This window comes from Pongo pygmaeus, chromosome 7 (assembly GCF_028885625.2).
Source record: "Pongo pygmaeus isolate AG05252 chromosome 7, NHGRI_mPonPyg2-v2.0_pri, whole genome shotgun sequence".
Lineage (NCBI taxonomy): Eukaryota > Metazoa > Chordata > Mammalia > Primates > Hominidae > Pongo > Pongo pygmaeus.
Window position 1 is genome coordinate 22,412,788 of NC_072380.2, and position 25,606 is coordinate 22,438,393.

A 25,606-nucleotide genomic window follows, 5' to 3' on the forward strand; every position below is an offset into this window, starting at 1 on the left:
GCCGGGTGCAGTGGCTAACACCTGTAGTGAAATCCCATCTCTACTAAAAATACAAAAATTAGCTGGGCGTCACGGCGGGCGCCTATAGCCCCAGCTACTCGGGAGGCTGAGGCAGGAGAATCGCTTGAACCTAGGAGATGGAGGTTGCAGTGAGCCAAGATCGTGCCACTGCACTCCAGCCTGGGTGACAGAGTGAGATTCCGTCTCAAAAAGAAAATACAAAATTTGGTAATTTTGATAGGTACATGACTTTGTGAATACTAATGTTGTATTTTTAGTAGAGACTGGGTTTCTCCATGTTGGTCAGGCTGGTCTTGAACTCCTGGGCTTAGGTGATTCTCTCACCTCAGCCTCCCAAAGCACTGAGATTACAGGTATAAACTACTGTGCCTGGCAAGATTATTGTAAATTAAGATGTTAATTTTAGCTGGGTGTGGTGGCTCACACCTGTAATCCCAGCACTTTGGGAGGCTGAGGCAGGCAGATCATGAGGTCAGGAGTTTGAGACCAGCCTGGCCAACATAGTGAAACCTCATCTCTGCTAAAAATTCAAAAATTAGCTGGGCATGGTGGCAGGCACCTGTAATCGCAGCTACTCAGGAGGCTGAGGCAGGAGAATCACTTGAACCCAGAAGGTGGAGGTTGCAGCGAGCCAACATTGTGCCACTGCACTCTAGCTTGGGTGACAGAGTGAGACTCTGTCTCCAAAAAAAAAAAAAAAATGTCGATTTTAATCCCCAAAAGGACCACTAAGAAAATAACTCCAAGATATATAGTAAAAAAGAGAATTATAACAGTAACTGGAAAATAGCTTTAATACAAAATGAGGAGTAATGGAAAAATAGAAGAATGACAAAGATATAAGGGATAGAAGAATAGCAAAAAGGTAGATGTAAATGTCACCTTATTAATAATTACATTAAGTGTAAATGGACTCAACACTCAAAAGATAGTGGTTGACAGTACAAATTAAAAGAAAAATGTGGCTAGACGTGGTGGTCATGTCTGTAGTCCTATTTATTTTTTCTTGAGACAGGGTCTCTGTTGCTCATGCTAGAGTGCAGCGGTGTGATCATAGCTCACTGCAGCCTCAAGCTCCTGGTCCCAAGCAATCTTTCTGCCTAGTATAGCTATACTGTAACCAAAAGAAATTAAATAGCTATATTAATATCAGACAAAATAGACTTTTTTTTTTTTTTTTTTTTTGAGACGGAGTCTTGCTCTGTCGCTCAGGCTGGAGTGTAGTGGCATGATCTCGGCTCACTGCAGCCTCTGCCTCCTGGGTTCAAGCAATTCTTATGCCTCAGCCTCCCGAGTAGCTGGGATTACAGGTGTACACCACCACACCCAACTAATTTTTTTTTTTTTTGTATTGTTAGTAGAGGTAGTGTTTCACCATGTTGGCCAGGCTAGTCTGGAACTCCTGGCCTCAAGTGATCCACCTGCCTCTGCCTCCCAGAGTGTTGGGATTACAGGCTGAGCAGCTGTGCCCGGCCTCAGACAAAACAGACTTTTAGATAACACTTGTAAGTAGAGACAAGGAATGACATATTATAATAGCAAAAGAGTCAATCCATGAGAAAGACGTAACAATTATATGTGCACCTAACAGTAGAGACCCAAAAATAGAGGAAACAAAAACTAATATAATTAAAGGGAGAAATAGGCAATTCAGCAATAGTTTGAGACTTCAAAGCTTTATTTTCAGTCTTAGATATAATAATTAGACATAAGATCAACAAGGAAATGGAAGATTTGCACAACACTGTAGTCTGACTATACCTAACAGACATCTATAAAACACTTCACCCAGCAACCAAATACACATTCTTCTTAATGTATGTGGCAGTCTTCTCCATGATAGGCTATAAAACAAGGCTCAGCACATTTAAAAATGACTTTAATCTTTCAAAATATATTCTCAACCCACAATAGAATGAAATTTGAAATAAATAAAGGAAATTTGGGAAATTCACAAATACATGGAAATTAAACAAGACTAGCTCCAAAATAACCAGTGGCTCAAAGAAGAAATTAAAAGGAAATTAGGAAATACTTGGGAGATGACTGAAAACAAAAACACAACATATCAAAACTTATGGATGTAAGTAAAGCAGTACTTAGAGGAAAATTTATTATAAACAACGTATTTTAAAATAAGAATCTAAAGACAAACTAGCTTCCACCTTAAGGAACCAGGAAAGAACAACAAACTAAATCCAAAACAAGGAGAAGGAAGGAAATAATAGACATTAGAGAGCTGGGTGCAGTGGCTCATGCTTGTAGTTACAGGTACTCCGGAGGCTGCGGTGGGAGATCACTTGAGCCCAGGAGTTCAAGACCAGCTTGGGTAACATAGTGAGACCCTGTCTCTAAAAATAATATTAGTAGAGATTAGAGCATAAATAAATGAAATGGAGACTAGAAAAACAATAGAATCAATGAAGCCAAAAGTTGGTTCTTTGAGGAAATAAAGTTGACAACCTTTAGCTTAGACCATTTATGAAAAATAGAAGAATTTGATAAGTAAGATCAGGAATGAGAGCGGTAACATTGCCACTGACCTAACAGAAATACAGAGATTATAAGAGAATAAGGTGAACAACTATATACCAACAAATTAGATGCCCTAAATGGACACATCCCTGGAAATACAGAAAATACTGAAATTTCAGAATTGGATCATAATATTTAAATAAACCAGTTTTGTTTTGCTTTGTTTTTACAAACTTCCCCCAAAATAGGAGGAACACTTCCCTGCTTATACTATGAGGTCAATATTACTCTGATACTAAAGCCAAACAAAGCCATCTCAAGAAAACTGCAGAAGGATCCAGACTGGAAAAGAAGTAGAACAATAAAAAGAACTTATATTAGAAAATCCTAAAGAGTGCACACACACACACACACAATTAGAGCTAATAAATGAGGGCAGCAAGGTTGAAGATACAAGATCAGTATCTAATAATTGGTTTTATTTCTGTACACTAGAATGATCAAAAATGGAATTCAGAAAACAATCTATGATAGCATAAAAATAAGCTATGTAGGAAAAATTTTTAACAAAAAAGATACTAGGCCAGGCACAGTGGCACACACCTGCAATCCCAGCACTTTGGGAGGCTGAGGCGGGTGGATCACCTGAGGTCAGGAGTTTGGACCAGCCTGACTAACATGGTGAAACCCTGTCTCTACTAAATTTAAACAAACAAACAAAAATAGCTGGGCGTGGTGGTGCATGCCTGTAATCCGAGGTACTTGGGAGGTGAGACAGGAGAATAGCTTGTATCTGGGAGACGGAGGCTGCAGTAAGCCAAGATTGTGCCGTTGCACTCCAGCCTGGGCAATAAGAGCAAAACTCTGTCTCAAAAAAAAAAAAATAAAAAAATAAATAATAATAATACTAGACATACTGGAAACGACAGATCATTGTTAAAGAAATTGAAGATCTAGGCCAGGCGCAGTGACTCGCACCTGTAATCCTAGCACTTTGGGAGGCTGAGGCAGGTGGATCACCTGAGGCTGGAGTTCAAGACCAGCCTCGCCAACATGGCAAAACCCCATCTCTACTAAAAGTACAAGAATTAGCAGGGTGTGGTGGTGCATGCCTGTAATCCCAGCTACTCGGGAGGCTGAGGAAGGAGAATTGCTTGAACCCAGGAGATGGAGGTTGCAGTGAGCCAAGATCATGCCACTGCTACAGCCTGTGTGACGGGAGCGAGACTCCATCTCAAAAAAAAAGAAATTGAAGATCTAAATAAAAGGAAAGACATCTCATGTTTATGGATTGGAAGACAATATTGTTAAGATGCAATATTGAGAAGATTGGGAAGGAGAAAAGAAAACTATCTTTGCAGTTTGCGTGATTATGTAGAAAATCCCAGGGAACCAACAACGACGACAACAAAAACCTGCTAGAACTAGTAAGCAAGAATTGCAAGGTTGCAGGATACACAGTTATTACACAAAAGTCAATCACTTAAAAGTCAGTTCCTTTCCTGTGTGCCAGCAATGAACAATTGGAATTTGAAATTAAAAACATTAATGGCCAGGTGCGGTGGCTCACGCCTGTAATCTCAGCACTTTAGAAGACCGAGGTGGGCGGTTCACCTGTGGTCAAGAGTTTGAGACCAGCCTGGCCAACATGGCAAAACCCCATCTCTACTAAAAACGCAAAAAAACAGCTGGGTGTGGTGGTGCGTGCCTGTAATCCCAGCTAATAGGGAGGCTGAGACAGGAGAATCGCTTGAACCCAGGAGGCAGAGGTTACCGTGAGCCAAGATCACATCACTGCACTCCAGCCTGGGTGACGGCGAGACTCCATCTCAAAAATAAATAAATAAATAAAAACAACATTTATGCATTAGCAGAAAACAATGGAGTACTTTGGGTTTAACTCTCCAAATGTGAATCTACAAATGCAACAAGATCCATTGCAAAAGTAACATTTTTTTTGCAGGAGTGATAAGCAGATATTCAAATTCATATAGAAATGCAAAAACAGAATAGTCAAGAACATCTTTAAAAAGAAGAACAAAGTAGACTCGCAGTTTCTGATTTCAGAACTTGTTACAGAGATAAACAAGACAGTGTGGTCAGTAGCATTGAGATAGACTCAAATCAGTGAAGTAAAAATGAGAGTCCAAAAATAAACCCATGGGCCTATGGCCGGTTAACTGATTTTCAGCAAGTTTGCCATTCAGTGGGGGAAAGAGTAATGTTTTCAAGAAATGGTACTGGGACTACTGGATATCCACATACACAAGAATGACATTGAAGCTCTTCTTTACACAATATACAAAAAGTAACTCCAAATGGATCAAAGACCTAAATGTAAGAATTAAAACTATAAAACTGGCCAAGCGTGGTGGCTCATGCCTGTAATTCCAGCACTTTGGGAGGCCAAGGCGGGCAGATCACGAGGTCAGGAGATCGAGACCATCCTGGCCAACATGGTGAAACCCCATCTCTACTAAAAATACAAAAAAATTAGCTGGGCGTGGTGGCACGTGCCTGTAATCCCAGCTACTCAGGAGGCTGAGGCAGGAGAATCACTTGAACCAGGGAGTCGGAGGTTGTGGTGAGCCGAGATCACACCACTGCACTCCAGCCTGGCGACAGAGTGAGACTCCATCTCCAAAAAAAAACTATGCAACTGTAGACGGCAACATAGATGTAAATCTTTGTGACCATCTCTATTAATATTAGGCAACAGTTTATTAGATATGATGCTGGAAGCAAAAGCAACCAAAGAAAAAATAAGATTTGTTCAAAATTAAAACCTTTTGTGCTTCAAAAGACACTATTAAGAAAGTTAAAAGACAATGCATAGAATGGGAGAAGTCATTCATCCGATACATATGGAAAGGCTCTAGTATCCAGAATATGTAAAGAAGTCTTACAACTCAAGAAAAACACAACCCAATTTTAAAGTGGGCAAACATTTTGACTAGACATTTCTTCAAAGAGTATATACAAATAGCACGTGAAAAGAAGCTAAATATCATTTGTCATTAGGAAATTGGGAATCAAAGCGATGAGATGCCACTTCACAGCAAAACCAGATAAAGACATCGCAAGAAAGGAAAACTACAGACCGATGTTTGTCATGCACATAGATGCAAAAATCCTCAACAAAACATTAGCAGAATGAACCTAACTGTATAAAAAGAATTTTTTTTTTTTTTTTTTTTTTTTTGAGATGGAGTTTCACTCTTGTTGCCCAGGCTGGAGTGCAATGGCGCAATCTCGGCTCACCGCAACCTCTGCCTCCTGGGATCAAGTGATTCTCCTGCCTCAGCCTCCCAAGTAGCTGGGATTACAGACGTGCCACCATGCCCGGCTAATTTTTTTTTGTATTTTTAGTGGAGATGGGGTTTCTCCATGATGGTCAGGCTGGTCTTGATCTCCCGACCTCAGGTGATCCGCCCGCCTTGGCCTCCCAAAGTGCTGGAATTACAGGCGTGAGCCACTATGCCTGGCCTATAAAAAGAATTCTGCATTGAGACCATACTACGTTAAACAAAGCTCCTCCAGATTTATGTTCACCTGGAACGTGTCAATGTGACCATATTTGGAAGCAGGGTTTTTGTAGATGTAATCAAATTAAGATGAGGTAAGACCAGATTAGAGTGGGCCCTAAGCCAATGACGGTTATTACCGTAAGACAGGGATAGGACACAGAGACAGGGAGAACACCATGTGAAGATGCAGACACAGATGGGAGAAGGCAACAGGAAGAAGGAGGCAGAGATTGGAAGAATGTATCTACAAGCCAGAAACACCAAGGATTGAACCACCAGAAGCTTGAACAGACAAGGAAAGATTTTTTATTATTTCTTTTTTTTCTGAGACAGAGTCTTTCTGTGTCGCCCAGGCTGGAGTGCAGTGGCACGATCATAGCTCACTACCTTCCAGGCTGAAGCAATTCTCCCACCTCAGTATTCTGAGTAGCTGGATCTACAGGAATGCGCCACCATTTCTGGCTAATTTTTAAATTTTTTTGTAAAGACGGTCTCACAATGTTGCTCAAGCTGGTTGGAACTCCCAGATTCAAGCAGTTCTCCCGCCTTGCCCTCCCAGAGTGCTGGGGTTATAGGCATGAACCACTGCACCCTAGCAAAGATTTGTTCATAGAGCCTTTAGAGGAAGCATGGCTCTACTGATACCTTGGGAACCATCAGAGAATAAATCTTTGTTGTTTTAAGCCGCCCAGTTCGTGGTACTTTGTTATAGCAGCCCTAGGAAACTAGTGAAACAACCAAGTGAGTTTTATTCTAGTTATGCAAGGCTGGTTCAACAGTCAAAAATCAGTTAATGCAATCCATCCATCAACAGGCTAAAGAAGAAAAATCATATGACTACTTTAGTAGATGAAGAAAAATCATTTCACTCTCATTCATGATTAAAAAAAAAAAAAAAAAAGGCCAGGGATGGTGGCTCACGCCTGTAATTCCGACACTTTGGGAGGCTGAGGTGGGCGGATCACTTGAGGTCAGGAGTTCGAGACCAGCCTGACCAACATGGAGAAACCCCGTCTCTACTAAAAATACAAAATTAGCTGGGCATGGTGGTGCATGCCTGTAATCCCAGCTACTCAGGAGGCCGAAACAGGAGAATCGCTTAAACCTGGGAGGCGGAGGTTGTGGTGAGCCAGGATTGTGCCATTGCACTCCAGCCTGGGCAACAAGAGTGAAATTCTGTCTCAAAAAAAAAAAAAAAAAAAGTTTCCCAGCACATTAGGAATAGAGGGGAACTTCATCAATTTGATTTTTAAAATCTACAAAAAAGCTACAGCTAACATCATACTTGTGAAAAACTGGATGCTTTCCCCCTAAGATAGATGCTATAAAGATACTCTTTATCACTACTATTATTCAGTTTCCTCCTGGAAATCCTAGCTAATGCAGTAAGAAAAGGAAATTAAAGCCTTGCAGATTGGGAAGGAGAAAACAAAACTATCTTTGTTTGCAGATAGCATGATTGTCTATGTAGAAAATCCCAAGAATCCAACAACAAAAAACCCTGCTAGAACTAGTAAGTGAGAATTGCAAGGTTGTAGGATACACAGTTATACAAAAGTCTATTGCTGTGGAAAAAAAAAAAAAAAAAGTCAATTTTGTTCCTGTGTACCAGCAATGAACAATCGGAATTTGAAATTTTAGACAATAAATATTTGTGTCAGCAGAAAAAAATGGAATACTTTGGTTTCAGCCTAACAAATTACATACAAGATGTACACATGGAAAACTACAAAACTGATGAAAAAAATCAATATCTAAAAAATGGAGAGAGATTCTGTATTCATTGATAGGAAGACTCAATATTGTTAGGATATCAATTCTTCCCAACTTTGATTGCTAGATTCAATGCAATCTTACTCAAAATCCCAGCAAGTTATTTTGTGGATATCAACAAACTTGATTTTAAGGTTTATAAGAGGCAAAGACACACGATAGCCAACATAGTACTGCAGAGGTCTGATACTGCCTAGCCCAAAGACTTACTGTAAAAACTATGGTAATCAAGATTGTGTGGTATTGATGAAAAGACAGCCAAATAGATAAGTGGAACAGAATAGAAAGCCCAGAAATAGACCCACACAAATATAGTCAAGTGATTTTTGATAAAAGAACAAAGGCAAGTCAGTGGAAAAACAATAATCTTTTCAAAAAATGGTGCTAGAACAAGTGGCCACCTGCATGCAAAAAACTCTATGCATAGACCATACACCTTTTGCAAAAATTAAAACAAATTATAGACCTATGTTTAAAATGCAAAACTCTAAAACTTATAGAAGATAACATAGAAAATCTAGGTGGCTTTGGGTTTGGTGATTACTTTTTAGATATGATGCCAAAAGCCCATGAAAGGAAAAATTGATAAATTTTTCATCGAAAATTCATCGAATTTAAAAACTTCTGGGAAACACTGATAAGAGAATGAAACAACAAGCCATGATTAGGAGGAAATATCTGCAAAACACGTATCTGGTAAAGGACTGTCATAAAGTATACAAAGAACTCTTAAAACTCAACAGTAAGAAAATGAACAACCCAATTAGAAAATGAGCAAAATAGCCCAACAGACATTTCACCAAAGAGTATAGGTAGATAAGGCCAGGTGCGGTGGCTCACGTCTGTAATCCCAGCACTCTGGGAGGCCAAAGCGGGCAGATCACAAGGCCAGGAGTTTGAGACCAGCCTGACCAATGTAGTGAAACCCCATCTCTACTAAAAATACAAAAATTAGGTCGGGCGCAGTGGCTCACACCTGTAATCCCAGCACTTTAGAGGGGGCCGAGGTGGGCTGATCACCTGAGGTAGAGAGTTCAAGACCAACCTGACCAACATGGAGAAACCCCGTCTCTACTAAAAATACAAAGTTAGCTGGGCATGGTGGCGCATGCCTGTAATCGCAGCTACTCGGGAAGGCTGAAGCAGGAGAATCACTTGAACCTGGGAGGCAGAGGCTGCGGTGAGTCGAGATTGTGCCATTGCACTCCAGCCTGGGCAACAAGAGCAAAACTCCATCTCAAAAAAAAATTAGCTGGGCATGGTGGCGCACGCCTGTAAACCCAGCTACTCAGGAGGCTGAGGCAGGAGAACGGGTTGAACCAAGGAGGCAGAGGTTGCAGTGAGCCAAGATTGTACCACTTCACTCCAGCCTGGGTGACAGAGCGAGACTCCGTCTCAAAAATAGGTAGATAAATAGATGGCAAATTAGCATACAAGCAGGTGTTCAATATCACTTGCCCTTAGGGAACTGCAAATTAAAACAATGAGATACCACTGCACACCTATAAATGATCAGAATTCAAAAACTGGTAATGCCAAATGCTGGTGAGGGTGTAGAGCCATAGGAATGCTCATTCACTGCTGGTGAGAATGGAAATGGTACAACCACTTTGCAGAACAGTTTGGCAGCTAATTACTAAACTAACTATGCACTTACATACACATACCAACAATCACGCTCCTTGATATTTTCCCAAATAATTTGAAAACTTACGCCCACACAAAAACCTGCACGTGAATGTTTATAGCAACTTTATTCATTATTGCCAGAACTTGGAAACAGAGATATCCTTCAGTAGGTGAGTGGATAAACTGCCATGCATCCAGACAATGGAATATTGTGTTAAAAGAAATAAGCCATTAAGCCATGAAAAGACGTGGAGGAATCTTAAATACATATTGCTCAGTGAAAGATGGTAATCTGAAAAGGCTTTATATGATTCCAGCTGTATGATAAATGGCATTCTAGAGAATGCATAAATGTGGTGACAGTAAAAAGTGGCTGTCAAGGGTTTGGAAGGGGGAGAAAGGAATACGTGGCACACAGGATTTTTAGGGCAGTGAAACTAGATAACATGCGTTTGTCAAAACCCATAGAACTGTACAACACAAATATGTAAACTGTAGACTATAGCTAATGTATCAACATTTGGTCATCAGTTGTAACAAATGTACCATAATGCAATATGATAACAAAAGGGGAAACTGTTTATGGGTGGGGATAGGAGGTGGGAGGAGGGCATATGGGAACTCTGTACTATTGCCTCAGGTTTTTTTGTAAACTTGAAAATTCCTCTAAAAAATAGTTTCTTAATTTAAAAACATACAGACACACAATGAGGTACCATATCATATGCACGAGGATGTCTAAAATTTAAAAGAGGCCAGGTATGATGGCTGATGCCTGTATTCCCAGCTCCTTGTGAGGTCAAGGTGGGAGGACTGCTGGAGCCCAGGAGTTTGAGACTGCCTGGGCCACATAGGGAGACCCCTATCTCTACAAAAATAAAAAATGAAAATAAATTATATGGTCATGATGGTGCACATCTGTGGTCCCAGCTACTCAGGAGGCTGAAGTCGGAAGATGGCTTGAGCCCGGGAGGTCAAAGCTGCAGTGAGCTGTGATTGTGCCGCTACACTCCAGCCTTGGTGACAGAGTAAGACCCTTTTAAAGAAAATATTAAAATAAAATTTAAAAGACAAGTAATAAAAGTGTTGTCCAGGACATGGAGAAATTGGAAACTTCATAGATTGCTAATGGGATTGTAAAATAAAATAACGCAGCTACTTTGGAAAACAGTTGGGCAGTTCCTTAAAAAGTTAAACATGCCAGGCCTGGAGATGCAAGCCTGTGGTCCCCGCTACTCTTAAAGGTAAGGTGGAAGGGTCACTTGAACCCAGGAGTTCAAGGCTATAGTGTGTGATGATCACACCTGTGAATAGCCACAGTACTCCAGCCAGGGCAACATAGACTCCATATGTAAAATAAAATAAAAATCAAAGTTAAACAGATTTACCACATGACCCAAGAATTCTAGTCCTAGGTATGTACCCAAGAAAATTGAAAACATAAGTCCACACAAAAACTTGTACACAAATGTTTGTAGCAACATTATTCATAATGGCCAGAAATTGAAATAATACAAATGGGCCAGGCGCAGTGGTTCACACCTATAATCCCAGCACTTTGGGAGGCTGAGGCAGGCGGATCACTTGAGGCCAGGGGTTTGAGACCAGCCTGGGCAACATGGCGAAACTGCATCTCTAGTAAAAATACAAAAACAATTAGCTGGGCATGGTGGTGTGCACCTGTAATCCCAGCTACTAGGGAGGCTGAGGCAGGAGAATCGCTTGAACCCTGGAGGCAGAGGTTGCAGTGACTTGAGATCGCACCACTGCACTCCAGCCTGGGTGACGGAGCAAGACTCTGTCTCAAAAATAAAATGAAATAATTTTAAATAAAATGAAATAATTTTAAAAACCCACAAATGTCCACAAATTGATGAATGGACAAAGAAAATGTGACATATGCATACAATGGAATACTATTCTGTAATAAGGAATGAAGGACTGAGACGTACTGCAACATGGATGAACTGTGAAAATGTTATGTTCAGTGAAATTATTTAAACATAAAAAAGTTTATGATTTTATTTGTCTAGTATAGTCCAACCCATGGAAACAAAGGGCATTAGTAGGTTCTAGGAGTTGAAGGAAGGAGGCACTGGGGGACTGACTGCCAATGGGTATGGGATTAAAATCTTTTGGGGTGATCAATATGTTCTAAAATTAGATAGCGGTGATGGTTTCAAAATTCTGAAAGTATTAAAAAAATATTGAATTGTATAGTTTAAGTGGGTGAGTCTCGCCAGGCGTGCTGGCTCACATCTGTAATCCCAGAGCTTTGGGAGGCCAAAGTGGGAGTATTGCTTGAGGCCAGGAGTTCAAGGCTGCAGTGAGCTATGATCACACCACTGCACTCAGGCCTGGGCAACACAGTGAGGCCTTGTCTCTAAAAATAATAATAGTAAAGTAAATAAAAGGGTGAGTTTTATGGTATTTCTAATTATATTTCAATAAAGCTGTTCAAAATAAAAAGCACTCCTCCACCTCACAGCTTTTTAGTTCCCATGGTGGAATCATCAGCCCTGCCAGAGAAGAATGCCTTCGCATGCTTGGCTGATTTCCCTGGGCGCCATCCTTCCTCCTCTGATGCTGGGATGCATCTAAGGCCTTGAGAAACTACATGTTTTCATATTTTGCCCAGCTTTTCCAGTTGTCCTGAGTTGTAGGGCTTCTCAGAATTCATGGTTCACCACCCGAAGCCTCCCAGACAATCTTAAGCTCACATGTGATTTATTTAATATCTGTATTTAGATTTGTATCTCTAGTTCAGGAGTTCTCAAAATTTTTGATATTAGGGCCCCTTTTTATTCTTAAATATTATTGAAGGCCCCAAAGAGTTTTTATTTATATGGATACATATCTGTCAATAATTAGTATATTAGAAGGTAAAAATTTCAATGTTTATTAATTTACTTAGAAATAACAATAAGCCAGGCACAGTGGTGCATGCCTGTAGTCCCACCTACTCAGGAGGCTGAGGTGGCAGGATCTTTTGAGTTCAGGGGTTTGAGAACAGCTTGTGTAACATAGCAAGATCCATCTCTAAGGAAAATTTTTAGTTGGGCATAGTGGCTCGTGGCTGTAATCCCAACACTGGGAGGTCGAGGTAGGAGGAGCACTTGAGCCCAGGAGTTCAAGACCAGCCTGGACAACATAGTGAGACCTCATATGTATAAAAAAATTTTTAAGTTAGCTGGATATGGTAGTATATGCCTGTAGTCTCAGCTACTCAGGAGGCTGAGGTAAGAGGATTGCTTGAGTTCAGGAAGTTCAGACTGCATGAGCCATCATCACACCATTTTACTTCAGCCTAGGCAACGGAGCAAGACCTTGTCTCAAAAAAAAAAAAAAAAAAAAAAAAAAAATTAGCAAATTCAGCACATTAACATAAACAGAATTTTTTTTTTTTTTTTTTTGAGACGGAGTCTCACTCTGTCGCCCAGGCTGGAGTGCAGTGGTGCGCTCTTGGCTCACTGTGCAAGCTCCCCCTCCAGGGCTCACGCCATTCTCCTGCCTCAGCCTCCCGAGTAGCTGGGACTACAGGCGCCCGCCATCACACCCGGCTAATATTTTTGTATTTTTTTTAGTAGAGACGGGGCTTCACCATGTTAGCCAGGATGGTCTCGATCTCCTGACCTCATGATCTGCCCGCCTCAGCCTCCCAAAGTGCTGGGATTACAGGCGTGAGCCACTGCGCCTGGCTTTTTTTTTTTTTTTTTTTTTTTTTTTTTTTGAGACGGAGTCCTGTTCTGTTGCCTAGGCTGGAGTGCAGTGGCATGATCTTGCCTCACTGCAGCCTCCGCCTCTCGGGTTCAAGCTATTCTCCTACCTCAGCCTCCTGAGTAGCTGGGATTACAGGCGCCTGCCAGCATGCCCGCCTAATTTTTGTATTTTTAGTATAGACGGGGTTTCACTGTGTTGGCCAGGCTAGTCTCAAACTCCTGACCTCAGGTGGTCCGCCCACCTCGGCCTCCCAAAGTGCTGGGATTACAGGTGTGAGCCACCACTACTGGCCAACTCATTCTTTATGCCTTTTCCTGACACATTTCTCCCTCCAGGGAGCAAATCTCTTACACTCCTCTGTTGCCATAGCATTTATATCTTTATTATGTTATTTATAATATATTGAGGGCATTTATGCGTCTGCCTCCCCTTTTTAATTTGAGTTCCGTGAGGATCTGGATAGTATTAAAATAATGTTTTAGCTGAGCACAGTGGCCCACACCTGTAATCCCAGCAACTTTTGGAGGCCGAGACAGTGAGGCACATCACTTGAGGTCAGGAGTTCAAGACCAGCCTGGGCAACATGGCGAAACCCCATCTCTACTAAAAATACAAAAATTAGCCGGTCATGATGGCGGGTGTCTGTAATCCCAGCTACTCGGGGGCTGAGGCAGGAGAATCTCTTGAACCCGGGAGGCAGAGGTTGCAGTGAGCCAAGATCACACCATTGCACTCTAGCCTGGGTGACTGAGCGAGACTCCATCTCAAAAATAATAATGTTTTAATTTTCTGAGATAAATGCAGTGGCTCGTATCTAGTGGACGTGAAGTATTTGTTCCGTGAATGAATGGAGCCACATATAAAAACATGTCAAACACTCAGCAGATGTTTTTTGCCTAACTGACCCTTGCCCCTCTGCGCAGTGCTAAGGGATACCAAGATTAATAAACACAGTCTTGCTTTCAAGAACATTCATTACTTACTGTTTCATGTATCTACTGAGTACTGAAGTGGTTTTTGTAACATACATTTAGGAGTTCCAACCTGGGCAACATATTGAGACTTCATCTCTACTATAAATAAAAAAATTAGCCGGGCTTGAGGGCACATCCCTGTAGTCCCAGCTATGCTTATAGTCCCAGCTGCTCAGCAGGCTGAGGCAGGAGGATCGTTTGAGCCCAGGAGGTTGAGTGACAGAGCAAGACCCTGTCTCAAAAAAAAGAAAAAAAACACATTTAAGAGTTATGTTTTAGCCTTGTGATTTGTCCTATATTCTGACTCCTCCCTCAACCATAGTTTTATAACTTACAAAATGAAGAAAATAGACTAGATGACCTAGACAGCTTAACATTGTTGATTATTTTTAGATTTTTCAGCTCCTTGATTCCTTTCAGTTCTGTTGGAGGCCTACATAGGGCTGAGCGTGATTCCTTGAACTCAGTGGTTAGTTGGCAAATGTTAAAGGAGGTGATGCCAGTAATTACCAAAGTCAAATTTGATTTCTATTTTTCTTTCTTTTTTTTTTTTTTGAGATGGACTCTCACTCTGTCACCCAGGCTGGAGTGCAGAGGCACAAACTCCGCTCACTGCAACCTCCGCCCCCTGGGTTCAATGCACGCCACCATGCCTGGCTTATTTTTGTATTTTTAGTAGAGACAGGGTTTCACCATGTTGCCCGCTGGTCTCAACCTCCTGACCTCAAGTGATCCGCCTGCCTCACCCTCCCAAAGTGCTGGGATTACAGGCATGAGCAACACTGTACCCGGCCTTCTATTTTTCACTCCATTGATTTATTAAGTCCCTTCTTTGTGCTTCGGAATATCTGTATATCCTTCATCTAGCTCGGTCTCAACTTTTGTGTATGCTCTCTCTATATATATGTGTGTATATATATACATATATATGTGTATATATACATATATAAATAAACTTATATAAATATATATGTATATATTTATTTATTTATTTATGTAAATTTTACTTTATCCCTTTTAACAACCCTGAGAAGAAGGTGAGGTGATCATTTTTCTTCACTTTTCAACTGAAAAATTGAGTCCTGAAGGTGACAGCTAAAGGAGCAGCAGAGTCAGACTCAGTCCCAGGTCTCCTGACCCCAAATCCAGTGTACTGTCTGTTTCCTTGTCTGTCAAATGAGGGTTTCTTCCAGATCTGGCCTCCTGGGTTACCTACCCTTTTAACACAGCGAGTTAGTTAGGAGTCTTTGGGAATTAACAGGAACTGGTAACTTGAGCAGAATAGAAATTGGCAAGATCCTGCAGAGGCTGAGAGGATTGGTGAGAAGGTGGAGCCCCAGGCTGGGAAATGGGCATGATTCAGGCTAACTCCTGGGGTTTCAGAAGCAGGGGCCTGAAAAGTCACTGCCACTGAAGGGCCAAACTCCACTGTTTTGCGTTCTCTACTCAAGATGGAGAGCAAGGGAGGAGCAGTCTGTTGGTGTGGCTTGAGTCATCTACACATCCTTTGGTTAGTGAAGTGGTTCTCAACTGGGAGCAATTTTGTCCTCCCAGTGGGTGATATATACAAAGGCGTTTTTAGTCATAAGGGTGAGAGGTTGCTCCTGGCATTTAGTGAATAGAGGCCAGGGATGATGCTAAATGTAGATTCTACAGTGCACAGGACAGCCCTCTAGGATGAAGAATTATCCACCCACAAATGTCAGTAGTGCTGACAGGTTGGGAAACCTTGGGTTGGGTTAGGGCACGTTGACTAATAGTCCCACCAGACTATGTCTTTTTGGGGGCAGGAGGAAACTCAAGTGCTATTACTGAGAAAAGATGGAGTAGATGCTGGAAAGCCAAAAAAAATTTTTTAAAGGTACTACAGGACAGGTGTGGTATCTCACACTTGTGATCTGAGCACTTTGAGAGGCCAAGACAGGCAGATCACTGAGTCCAGGAGTTCGAGACTAGCCCAGGCAACATGGTGAAACCTCCATCTCTACAAAAAATACAAAAGTTAGCTAGGCATGGTGGCACAAACTTGTAGTCCCAGCTACTCAGGAGGCTGAGTCAGGAGGGATGGCTTGAGCCTGGGAGGTGGAGGTTGCAGTGAGCAGAGATGGTGCCACTGTACTCCAGCCTGGGCAAGAGAGTGAGACCCCATCTCAGAAAAAATAAAAAGTACCACAAACTGGTGCAATCTGAGACTGTGAAGATGAATTACATACTTGTAAATGTAGTGCTTGAGGCTTCTTAGGAAAAGGGTTCACTAATATTTGAAATTCTGGGCCAGAAGTGGTGGCTCATTCCTGTAACCTCAGCACTTTGGGAGGCTGAGGGAGGAGGATTACTTGAGGCTGGGAGTTTGACCAGCCTGGGCAACATAGTGAGACCCCGTCTTTAAAAAATGTTTTTAAATAAAATTAGGCTGGGCGCAGTGGCTAATGCTTGTAATCCCAGTACTTTGGGAGGCCAAGGTAGGCGGATGACCTGAGGTCAGGAGTTTGAGACCAGCCTGCCCTACATGGCAAAACCCCGTCTCTACTAAGAATACAAAAATTAGCCAGGCATGGTGGTGCACACCTATAGTCCCCGGCTACTTGAGAGGCTGAGGACCAAGAATTGCATGAGCCTGGGAGGCAGAGATTTCAGTAAGTCAAGATTGCATCACTGCCTTCCAGCCTGGGCAACAGAGTGAGACTCTGTTTCAAAAAAATTAATTAATTTAATTTAATTAACTGGCATAGTGACAAGCACCTGTAGTTCCAGCTACTTGACAGGCTGAGGCAGGAGGATCTCTTGAGCTTAGGAGTTTGAAGCTGCAGTGGCTATGATTACACCATTGCAGTCTAACCTGAGCAATAGAGTGAGACCTCAATTCTTTAAAAAAAAAAAAAAAAAAAAAAACTGAAACTCAACTTTTTAAAGGGATTCTAAGTGCTTATTTTTTTAAAGTGTTCTTGGAAACCACATTTTCATGTAGAGTAACCTGTAAGGAACAGTGCATACATATATATATAATTTATATCTAAACCTAATTCATAATTTAGGTTTTTTTGGTGTTTTTTTTGGTTTGGTTTTGTCTTTGAGACGGAGTCTCGCTCTGTCACCCAGGCTGGAGTGCAGTGGTGCAATCTCGGCTCACTGCAACCTCCACCTCCCAGGTTCAAGCAATTCTCCTGCCTCAGCCTCCTGAGTAGCTGGGACTACAGGTGCGCACCACCACACCTGGCTAATTTTTGTATTTTTAGTAGAGACGAGGGTTTCACCATGTTGGCCAGGGTGGTCTCGAACTTCGGACCTCAGGTGATCCACCCACCTCGGCCTCCAAGAGTGCTGGGATTACAGGAGTGACCCACTGCGCCCAGCCCATAATTTAGGTTTTTGAGGGTAAGTATGAACACAAACTTAGAATGAACCACACTCCACTGGAATCAAAACCGAATTAAACTAAAGCACTTTTAAAGGGAACTTCCATTTTAAGTTGAAGTGAACTTACCCTCTTGAATTTTGTTGCCCAGGCTGGAGTGCAGTGGCATAATCTCAGCTTGCTGCAACCTCCACCCCCTGGGTTCAAGTGATTCTCCTGCCTCAGCCTCCCAAGTAGCTGGGATTAGAGGCATGTGCCACCATGCCTGCCTAATTTTTGTATCTTTAGTAGAGACAGGGTTTCAGCATGTTGGCCAGGCTGGTCTTGAACTCCTGACCTCAGGTGATCCGCTGGTCTTGAACTCCTGACCTCAGGTCATCCACCCGTCTTGGCCTCCCAACGTGCTGGGATTATAGGCTTGAGCCACCGTGCCTGGCTATTCTTGAATTATTGAAGTTGAACACAACTAGAACACAATTATATTCCCTAAATGGGAAAAAAATTATTCTTCAAATTGCTTCAAGCAAGCATTTAATTTAATTTGGACCCATAGGCAATTCACATAGCTAGCTGTTTGCTAATTACTTAGTTACAGTAAAAATGATTCACACCATACCAGACTGTAGGGTAATATTTAGTAAAGGGACGTTTCACTTGTCAGCAACTTGAGATGTTTCCAGTAGGTAAAAGTCTGATGGCAGCGGATCTGTGGCATATGTGGTCGTATGTTAGAATTTCTCTAACACTTTACCTTATTCTTTGCCCCGACAGTTATTAGTGTTAAATCCAAGTAGAAGGAAAATTGATTCAGCCTGCAGTTTTCCCAGCATTCCTTTGAACTTTGTTTGCATTGTTTGTGGATAAGCCGTATGCATGTGACTCATAACTTGCGTGTTTTCTTTCATGTTTTATAACACCTTTGCTGCACCAGGCATGTTTTACTACCCCAAGGAAGTCTAGAAATGATTAGAAGCTTTTTTTCCCTGCCCTCTAGGCACAGTAGCTTTGGGACTAACTGCAAAAGGATCTGCCATGATTCCAGGTTACACAGTGTGAGTGGGCCTCTCACTGACTGTGGTCCGTAGCCTGAGGGCTCTGTGAGTCACCACATCCCGGCTGTCATTTCAGGTGAACCACTGTCTACCAGAGAAGATTGTGGTGTACCGTGATGGAGTGTCTGATGGCCAACTGAAGACAGTTGCCAACTATGAGATTCCTCAACTACAGAAGTGTTTTGAAGCTTTTGAGAATTATCAGCCCAAGATGGTGGTGTTTGTAGTTCAGAAGAAAATCAGTACTAATCTATATCTGGCTGCTTCTCAGAACTTTGTGACTCCCACTCCTGGAACTGTGGTAGATCATACAATAACAAGCTGTGAGTGGTAAGTGAGCAAAATATGTAGTATTGGAGGAAGAATAAGTTGGAGATAGTATCACTTTCCTGAGTATTGGAGTGGGGAGGTTTCCTGGAGAGGTATGGACTAGAATCTCAGAGATGCTACTGCTAAAAGAATGAAGCTTTAAAAACATATTTAAAGGCCTGGCATGGTGGCTCACACCTGTAATCCCAACACTTTGGGAGGCTGAGGCAGGTAGATCACCTGAGGTCAGGAGTTCAATACCAGCCTGGCCAACATGGCAAAACCCTGTCTACTGAAAATACAGAAATTAACCAGGTGTGATGGTGTGTGCCTGTAATCCCAGCTACTCTGGAGGCTGAGACAGGAGAATCGCTTGAACCTAGGAGGCAGAGGTTGCAGTAAGTCCACTGTAATCCAGCCTGGGCAACAGAGAGAAACTCTGTCTCAAAACAAAACAAGATTTAAAAACAAGAAAGCTTTTACCTCTTAAGTGAAAAGTTGAACATATCTTGTTTTGCTAAGATAGTGTATGCTTAACTTCTACAGGTAGATAAGGGAGTTTCTACCACCTTTTTTTTTTTTTTTTGAGGCAGGGTCTCGCTTTGTTGTCCAGGGTGGAGTGCAATGATGTGATCTCAGCTCACTGCAGCCTCAATCTACTTAGGCCCAGGTGATCCTCCCATCTCAGCCTCCTGAGTAACTGGGACAATAGGCGTATGCCACCATGCCCAACTAATTTTTGTATTTTTTGTAGAGACAGGGTCTTGCCATGTTGCCCAGACTGGTCTCGAACTCCTGGGCTCAAGCAGTCTGCCTGCCTCAGCCTTCCAAAGTGCTAGGATTATAGGCATGAGTCACTGCACCCAGCCTGCTACCACCATTCTTCAGTAGCCTGTTGAGTCAGGAGACCTGGGTTCTAATCCTGGTCTGGCCTCTGTGTCTTTGGTCCAGTCATTTGACCTCTCTGAGCTTTAGTTGAAGGAACTAGAACGATCTCCAGGATCTTTGCCAGCTCTGTCTGGCCGAATCCGACCATATCACTGATTTGTGGTTTTCCTTCCTAGGGTGGATTTCTATCTTCTTGCCCATCATGTACGGCAGGGCTGTGGCATTCCTACGCATTATGTCTGTGTTCTCAACACCGCAAACCTGAGCCCTGATCATATGCAGAGGTGGGCCCATCAGTAACTTACTCTTTCTTAAATAATTCCGGCCTGCTAGCTAAGATGGGTTCACTGTTCACCCCCAAATATATTTACCTCTTGACTTTCTTCATATCTTTGACAATTATGGTGTCTTTTTGAGGAGAGATTGGAAATCCTGGTTTTATATTTAAATTACTTTTACTTAAAGAGCTTTAAAAAATATTGATGCCAGGCTTCCCCCCAAATATTCTGAGGCATCTGTATTTTTTAAATCTGTTCCAGGTGATTATGACATACAGCCAGACTTGAGACCCAGTGCCATTGAGTTCAGGTTATATAAAGACTCCACTAGGGTACTTACCTTTCTCCAGCCCTTTCTTGTAAACAAGAAATATTTTCTCTTTGTGTTGTTTTCATATAAAAACAGGAGGCTGGGTGCGGTGGCTTACGCCTATAATCCCAGCGCTTTGGGAGGCTGAGGCAGGCGGATCACCTGAGGCCAGGAGTTCGAGACCAGCCTGACCAACACGGCAAAACCCTGTCTCTACTAAAAATAGAAAAAATTAGCTGGGTGTGGTGGCGCACGCCTATAATCCCAGCTACTCGGGAGGCTGAGGCGGGAGAATCACTTGAACCCAGGAGGCGGAGGTTGCAGTGAGCAGAAATTGTGCCATTGCACTCCAGCCTGGGCAACAGAGCAAGACTCCCTCAAAAACAAAAACAAAAACAAAAAAAACAGGGAAATGCCTAAATTGAGAAGATTTACCCATGTCGTCTGACTTATGAATAGTGGGAATAAAAACAAGTCCATTTAAAAACAATGATTCTAAAAAGCTGCATCATGTATTCCTCTGCTCCCCAGTTTTCAGGAAGGTGTGCTCTGTGTCATATCCCCGTGACTATTGTATTGTATTGCATGCCACAAATTGAAGGTGGGGGATGATGAGAATTATATTTTCTTCTTGGCCTACAGGCTGACTTTCAAAATGTGCCACATGTACTGGAATTGGCCTGGCACCATCAGAGTTCCAGCTCCTTGCAAGTATGCCCACAAGCTAGCTTTCCTGTCAGGACACATCTTGCATCATGAACCAGCCATCCAGCTGTGTGAGAACCTGTTCTTCCTGTGACTGCACAGCTTGGAGATGGGCTGGTGAGAAGAAAGGCAGCCTCTGAACTCAGCTGTGACTCTTGCAGAATCAACAGAGACTGAAGTGGGCTTTTGTGTTATAATTTTCCCTTTCTCCAACCGTGTAGAATAAGATTTCTTTTTTGTCTTTTAAACCTAATATCACCAAGAAGCAAGTTTCTGAGTAACAGCTGAAAATGGCCTTGTTGCCTGTGTAGAGCGAGTTACGGTGGTACTGCCACTCTGCAGGTGGAGCGGGTGACTCTGGGGGACCATTAAGACCTCCAGACCGGGTGCAGTGGTTCACGCCTGTAATCCAAGCACTTTGGGAGGCTGAGGCGGGTGGATCATGAGGTCAGGAGATCAAGACCATCTCCTGGCCAACATGGTGAAACCCCATCTCTACTAAAATACAAAAAAATTAGCCGGGCGTGGTGGTGCACGCCTGTAGTCTCAGCTACTCAGGAGGCTGAGGCAGGAGAATCGCTTGAACCTGGGAGGTGGAGGTTGCAGTGAGCCGAGATTGCGCCACTGCACTCCAGCCTGGTGACAAAGCAAGATTGTCTCAAAAAAAAAAAAAAAAAAGCCAACATGAGCTGCAGAAACCAGCAGAAGCAGCCATCATACTTCTAAGCTGTGCCAACTAAGTGGTTCCCATTTCTGGAGCCAGAGAGGATAATTAAGTCATTGCAAGTTTCCTGAAGAGAATTACTCAGGCAGCTGGGAAAGGCAGTGGAAGGTCTGTGAAGCAAAGTTTTCAAGTAGATATTGCTATTACTGGCAGGTGTGCAAGGCATGTAGTAAAATCAGTTTGTGGCATAGGTAGGCCCTTGCTGACTAAATCCTCTCTGGGGATTGAATTGATGACGCCTGTGACTTGAGTTGAATTCGAAAATGGCTTCCCTTGGCCTCTTGAAAGAGTGCAGATGAAGCCTTTTCCGTGGCTTTCAGTAACTTTCCAGCATACCATGACGATTTCTTCCCCAAATATACACATGCTCTTTTGCTCTTTGTGCCTGATCTTCAGTAATTTTTAGTTTTTTAACAGGTGGAAAAAATCTAGCAGCTAGGAGAGTTCAAGTTGGGGTGGGAGTTTTTAGTGAACTTTTCTCCCAGGTGTGTGGCCTTTATTTCTATTTATATATGTTTGTAAATGGAATTACCCCCTTTCTCTTGCAAAATAACCTCTTCCTGGCTGTTGGCTCACTTTGCTGGAATTTTTCTGAATCCAGGTTAAGATTTCCAGAAGTCAGCTTTGGAAAACGTGACACTCCTGTCAAAGTCCAGACGGTTCAGAAAGTTATCACATACCATGGGTTTCAGTGTTTTTGGAAACCCGTTTTTTTTCTGTTTTTTTTTCCCCCTCTCTCCATTTTAGAATCTTCTCCCAGTCCCTTCGGGCCTAGTTCTGTCTCATCTTGCTTTATTGGGTTTTAAAAACCAGTCTTATTTAAGCTTTTCTAATTTGTACTTATGTACTTATTTATTTTTTGGTATGATGGCAGGGAGAGGACAAAGCAGAAATACCCCTTTTATATGACAATGTGTGAGAAAAGAAACTTTAGCTTAAAACTCCTTAAAATGTGCTCACTTCAGCAGCACATACACTAAAATTGAAATGATATGGAGAAGATTAGCATATAGAAAAAAGAAAAAAGATTTCCTTAAAACAAGAAAACCAAGAATGTTTTTGGTTTGTTGCGGTGCCCAGCAGAGGTTGAGGAGGGATGGGTATTGTTGGTGCCCTTCTGGTTTCATTTGGAGTGTGGGACATTAGGGTGAGACAAGGACCTGGAATTTAAAAACCACAGGATCAAACACTATGAACCACTGGTCTCTGGCTAAACAGATCAGTTTTCTGATTTTCTTTGGAAGAGTTTTGAATTTTTCTGTTGAAGTTGGATTTCCTAATACTCTTTTTCTCTTAGATAATCAGAACAAATGGTTGAATACATTATAATACAAAAATTTCTTTACTTTTTATTCTTGGTTTTCTTGCCTCGTTTTTCGGTTTTAATGCCAAATGATTGGGTCATGGGGTGGGAAATAAAAACAACTTTGTATAAATTTGTAGTTGTGTTTGAAATAATGTTGTTTATTATTATATTGATGTAACTCTTTTTCTTCAGAGAGCTGCAGCACTTCCTAGAAACACTCATTACTCTGCTTGTAAGATGCAACTCCAGTGTTAGTAGCCAGGTAATTTCATCATCAGCTGGGTAAGAAGACTTATTGAAAAAGACAGTAGCCGCCTCACTTCTCAGACAGATGAGGCACTTTGTGTGTGTGTGTGTGTGTGTGTGTGTGTGTGTGTGTGTGTGTATGTGGTTTTTAGCTCTCTTTCTCCCATCAGACAATTTCTGTTACCCTAACTGAGAGCCAGAGTGTGTCCACTTGCAAGGGCAGCCTCCCCACCACTCCACTCTTTTAACGCTTGCCCTTTTTTACACATACCTCACGGCATGTCTTTCACCATTGAAATACCTTCCCTGGGTACAAAAATCCCATTAGAAAGAATAAGATGTAGTGTTCAGTGGCACAGTAGAGCAACTATAGTTAACAAAAATTTATTGTACATTTCAAAATAGAGGAGTGGAATTGGAATGTTCCTAACACAAAGAAATGATAAATGAGCCGGGTGCCGTGGCTCACACCTATAATCCCAGCACTTTGGGAGGCTGAGGTGGGTGGATCATTTGAGCTCAGGACTTCAAGACCAGCTGGGCAACATGGCAAGACCTTGACTCTACAAAATGCAAAAATTGGCCAGGCTTGGTGGTGTGTGCCTATAGTCCCAGCTACTCAGGAGACTAAAGCAGGAGGATTGCTTGAACCCAGGAGGCAGAGGTTGCAGTGAGCCGCGATTGTGCCACCTCACTCCAGCCTGGGTGACAGAGCAAAATTCTGTCTCAAAAGAAAAAAAAAGATAAATGTTTGCAGTGATAGCCCAGTTACCCTGATTTGATTCTTACACATCATATGCTTGTATCAGAATATCACATATATGCCATAAATATGTACCACTATGTATCCAAAAAATTAAAAATAAAATTTTAAGTACCTTCCCAAAGCACCTACCTGCTCACTTAAGCACTGCGTTTCTTTAGAATACTACAGTTTCCCTATTTATTTAGAAACTCTGTGCTTCCTGAACTCATTCTAGAAAGAACCTCATTTCTGTGCAGTAGTCTCTTTCTTATCCATGGGGAATACATTTGAATACCCCCAGCGGTTGCCTGAAACCTCAGATAGTACTGAATCCTATACCGTACTATGTTATTTGAATCTGAAACTCAGGATGTCTATTAAGTGACTAATGTGTAGCATCACCGGTGTGGATACTCTGGACAGACATGATTCATGTTCCCGGGGGATGGAGTGGGACAACGTGAAGTTTCATCACACTACTCAGAACAGTTTGCAATTTATAACATGAATTTCTGGAATTTTCCATTTAATAGTTTTGGACTTTGGCTGACCAAGGGCAACTGAAACCTCAGAAAATGAAACCGTGGAAAGGAGGGACTGCTGTACGGTGTGACAGGGTCCTTTTTACTTGGGCAGCATTTTGTTGAATGGTGTGAAAAAGGAATTTTAGAAATGATTATATATTTTAAAACCTTAAAATTTGGGCCTGAAATTAATTTCTCTAGAGGTTTGGGATTATTAGAGAAGACCCTGTTTTTTCTTTCTGGCTCTATGGTTAGCTGAGTTACTTAGTAACTTTTCCTGCCTAGAGTTTTCTTTTTTTCAAAAAACGAGGAACATGAAGAGCATGAGAAGAAAAGCCACAGACTGAAAGAAAATATTTGCAGAATACACATCTGATCAAGGATTGTTATCCAAAATATACAAAGAACTCTTTAAACTTAATAAGGAAACTAGTCAGTTTTTTAAAAAATCGGCAATAGACCTGTACAGACATCGCCAAAGATGCACAGATGGTAAATAAGCGTATGAAAAGATGCTCCACATCATATCTCCTTAGGGAACCACAAATTAAAACAAGGTACCCATTCCATACCTGGTAGAATAGCCAAAATCCAAAACACTTAACCACACCATATGCTGGTGAGGTTGCAGAGCCACAGGAACTGGTACAGCCACTTGAGAAGAGAGTTTTTAATAAAAGTAAACAGGATTACAAAACAACATACATAATCTTATCATATGGAGCAGCAGTCATACTCCTTGGTGTTTATTTACCCAAAGGGGATGAAAACTCATGTCCACACAAAAGCCTGCACACAGACGTTCATAGCAGCTGTATTCATCGTTTCCAAAACTTGGAAGCATCCAAGATGTGCTTCAGTAGATGAATGGACAAACTGCACCTGGACAGTGGAATATTATTGAGCACTAAAAGGAAATGAGCTATCAAGTCATGGAAAGACACAGAGGAACTTAAATGTATATTACTAAATTGGAAAAAGCCAATGTGGAAAGGCTATATATGACTCCAATGTATAACATTCTGGAAAAGGCAAAACTGTGGAG

At 41.9% G+C, this 25,606-nt stretch overlaps 1 protein-coding gene across 7 annotated transcripts in view; it reads left to right on the forward strand.

The window, feature by feature from the left end:
- Positions 1–23,176, forward strand: part of PIWIL2 (piwi like RNA-mediated gene silencing 2) — a 93,162-nt gene extending 69,986 nt beyond the window's left edge. For 4 of the 7 annotated variants that reach the window (XM_063669346.1, XM_054497991.2, XM_054497992.2 and 1 more), the window contains 3 exons: positions 18,603–18,856; positions 19,900–20,007; positions 20,954–23,176. In XM_063669346.1, the coding sequence (XP_063525416.1) occupies positions 18,603–18,856; positions 19,900–20,007; positions 20,954–21,110 (519 nt within the window). In that variant the 3' untranslated portion in view covers positions 21,111–23,176. The remainder of the gene's footprint in view (positions 1–18,602; positions 18,857–19,899; positions 20,008–20,953) is intronic. The other 3 variants (XM_054497997.2, XM_054497999.2, XM_054498000.2) reach the window with 1 other exon arrangement.
- The last annotated feature ends 2,430 nt before the right edge of the window (positions 23,177–25,606 follow it).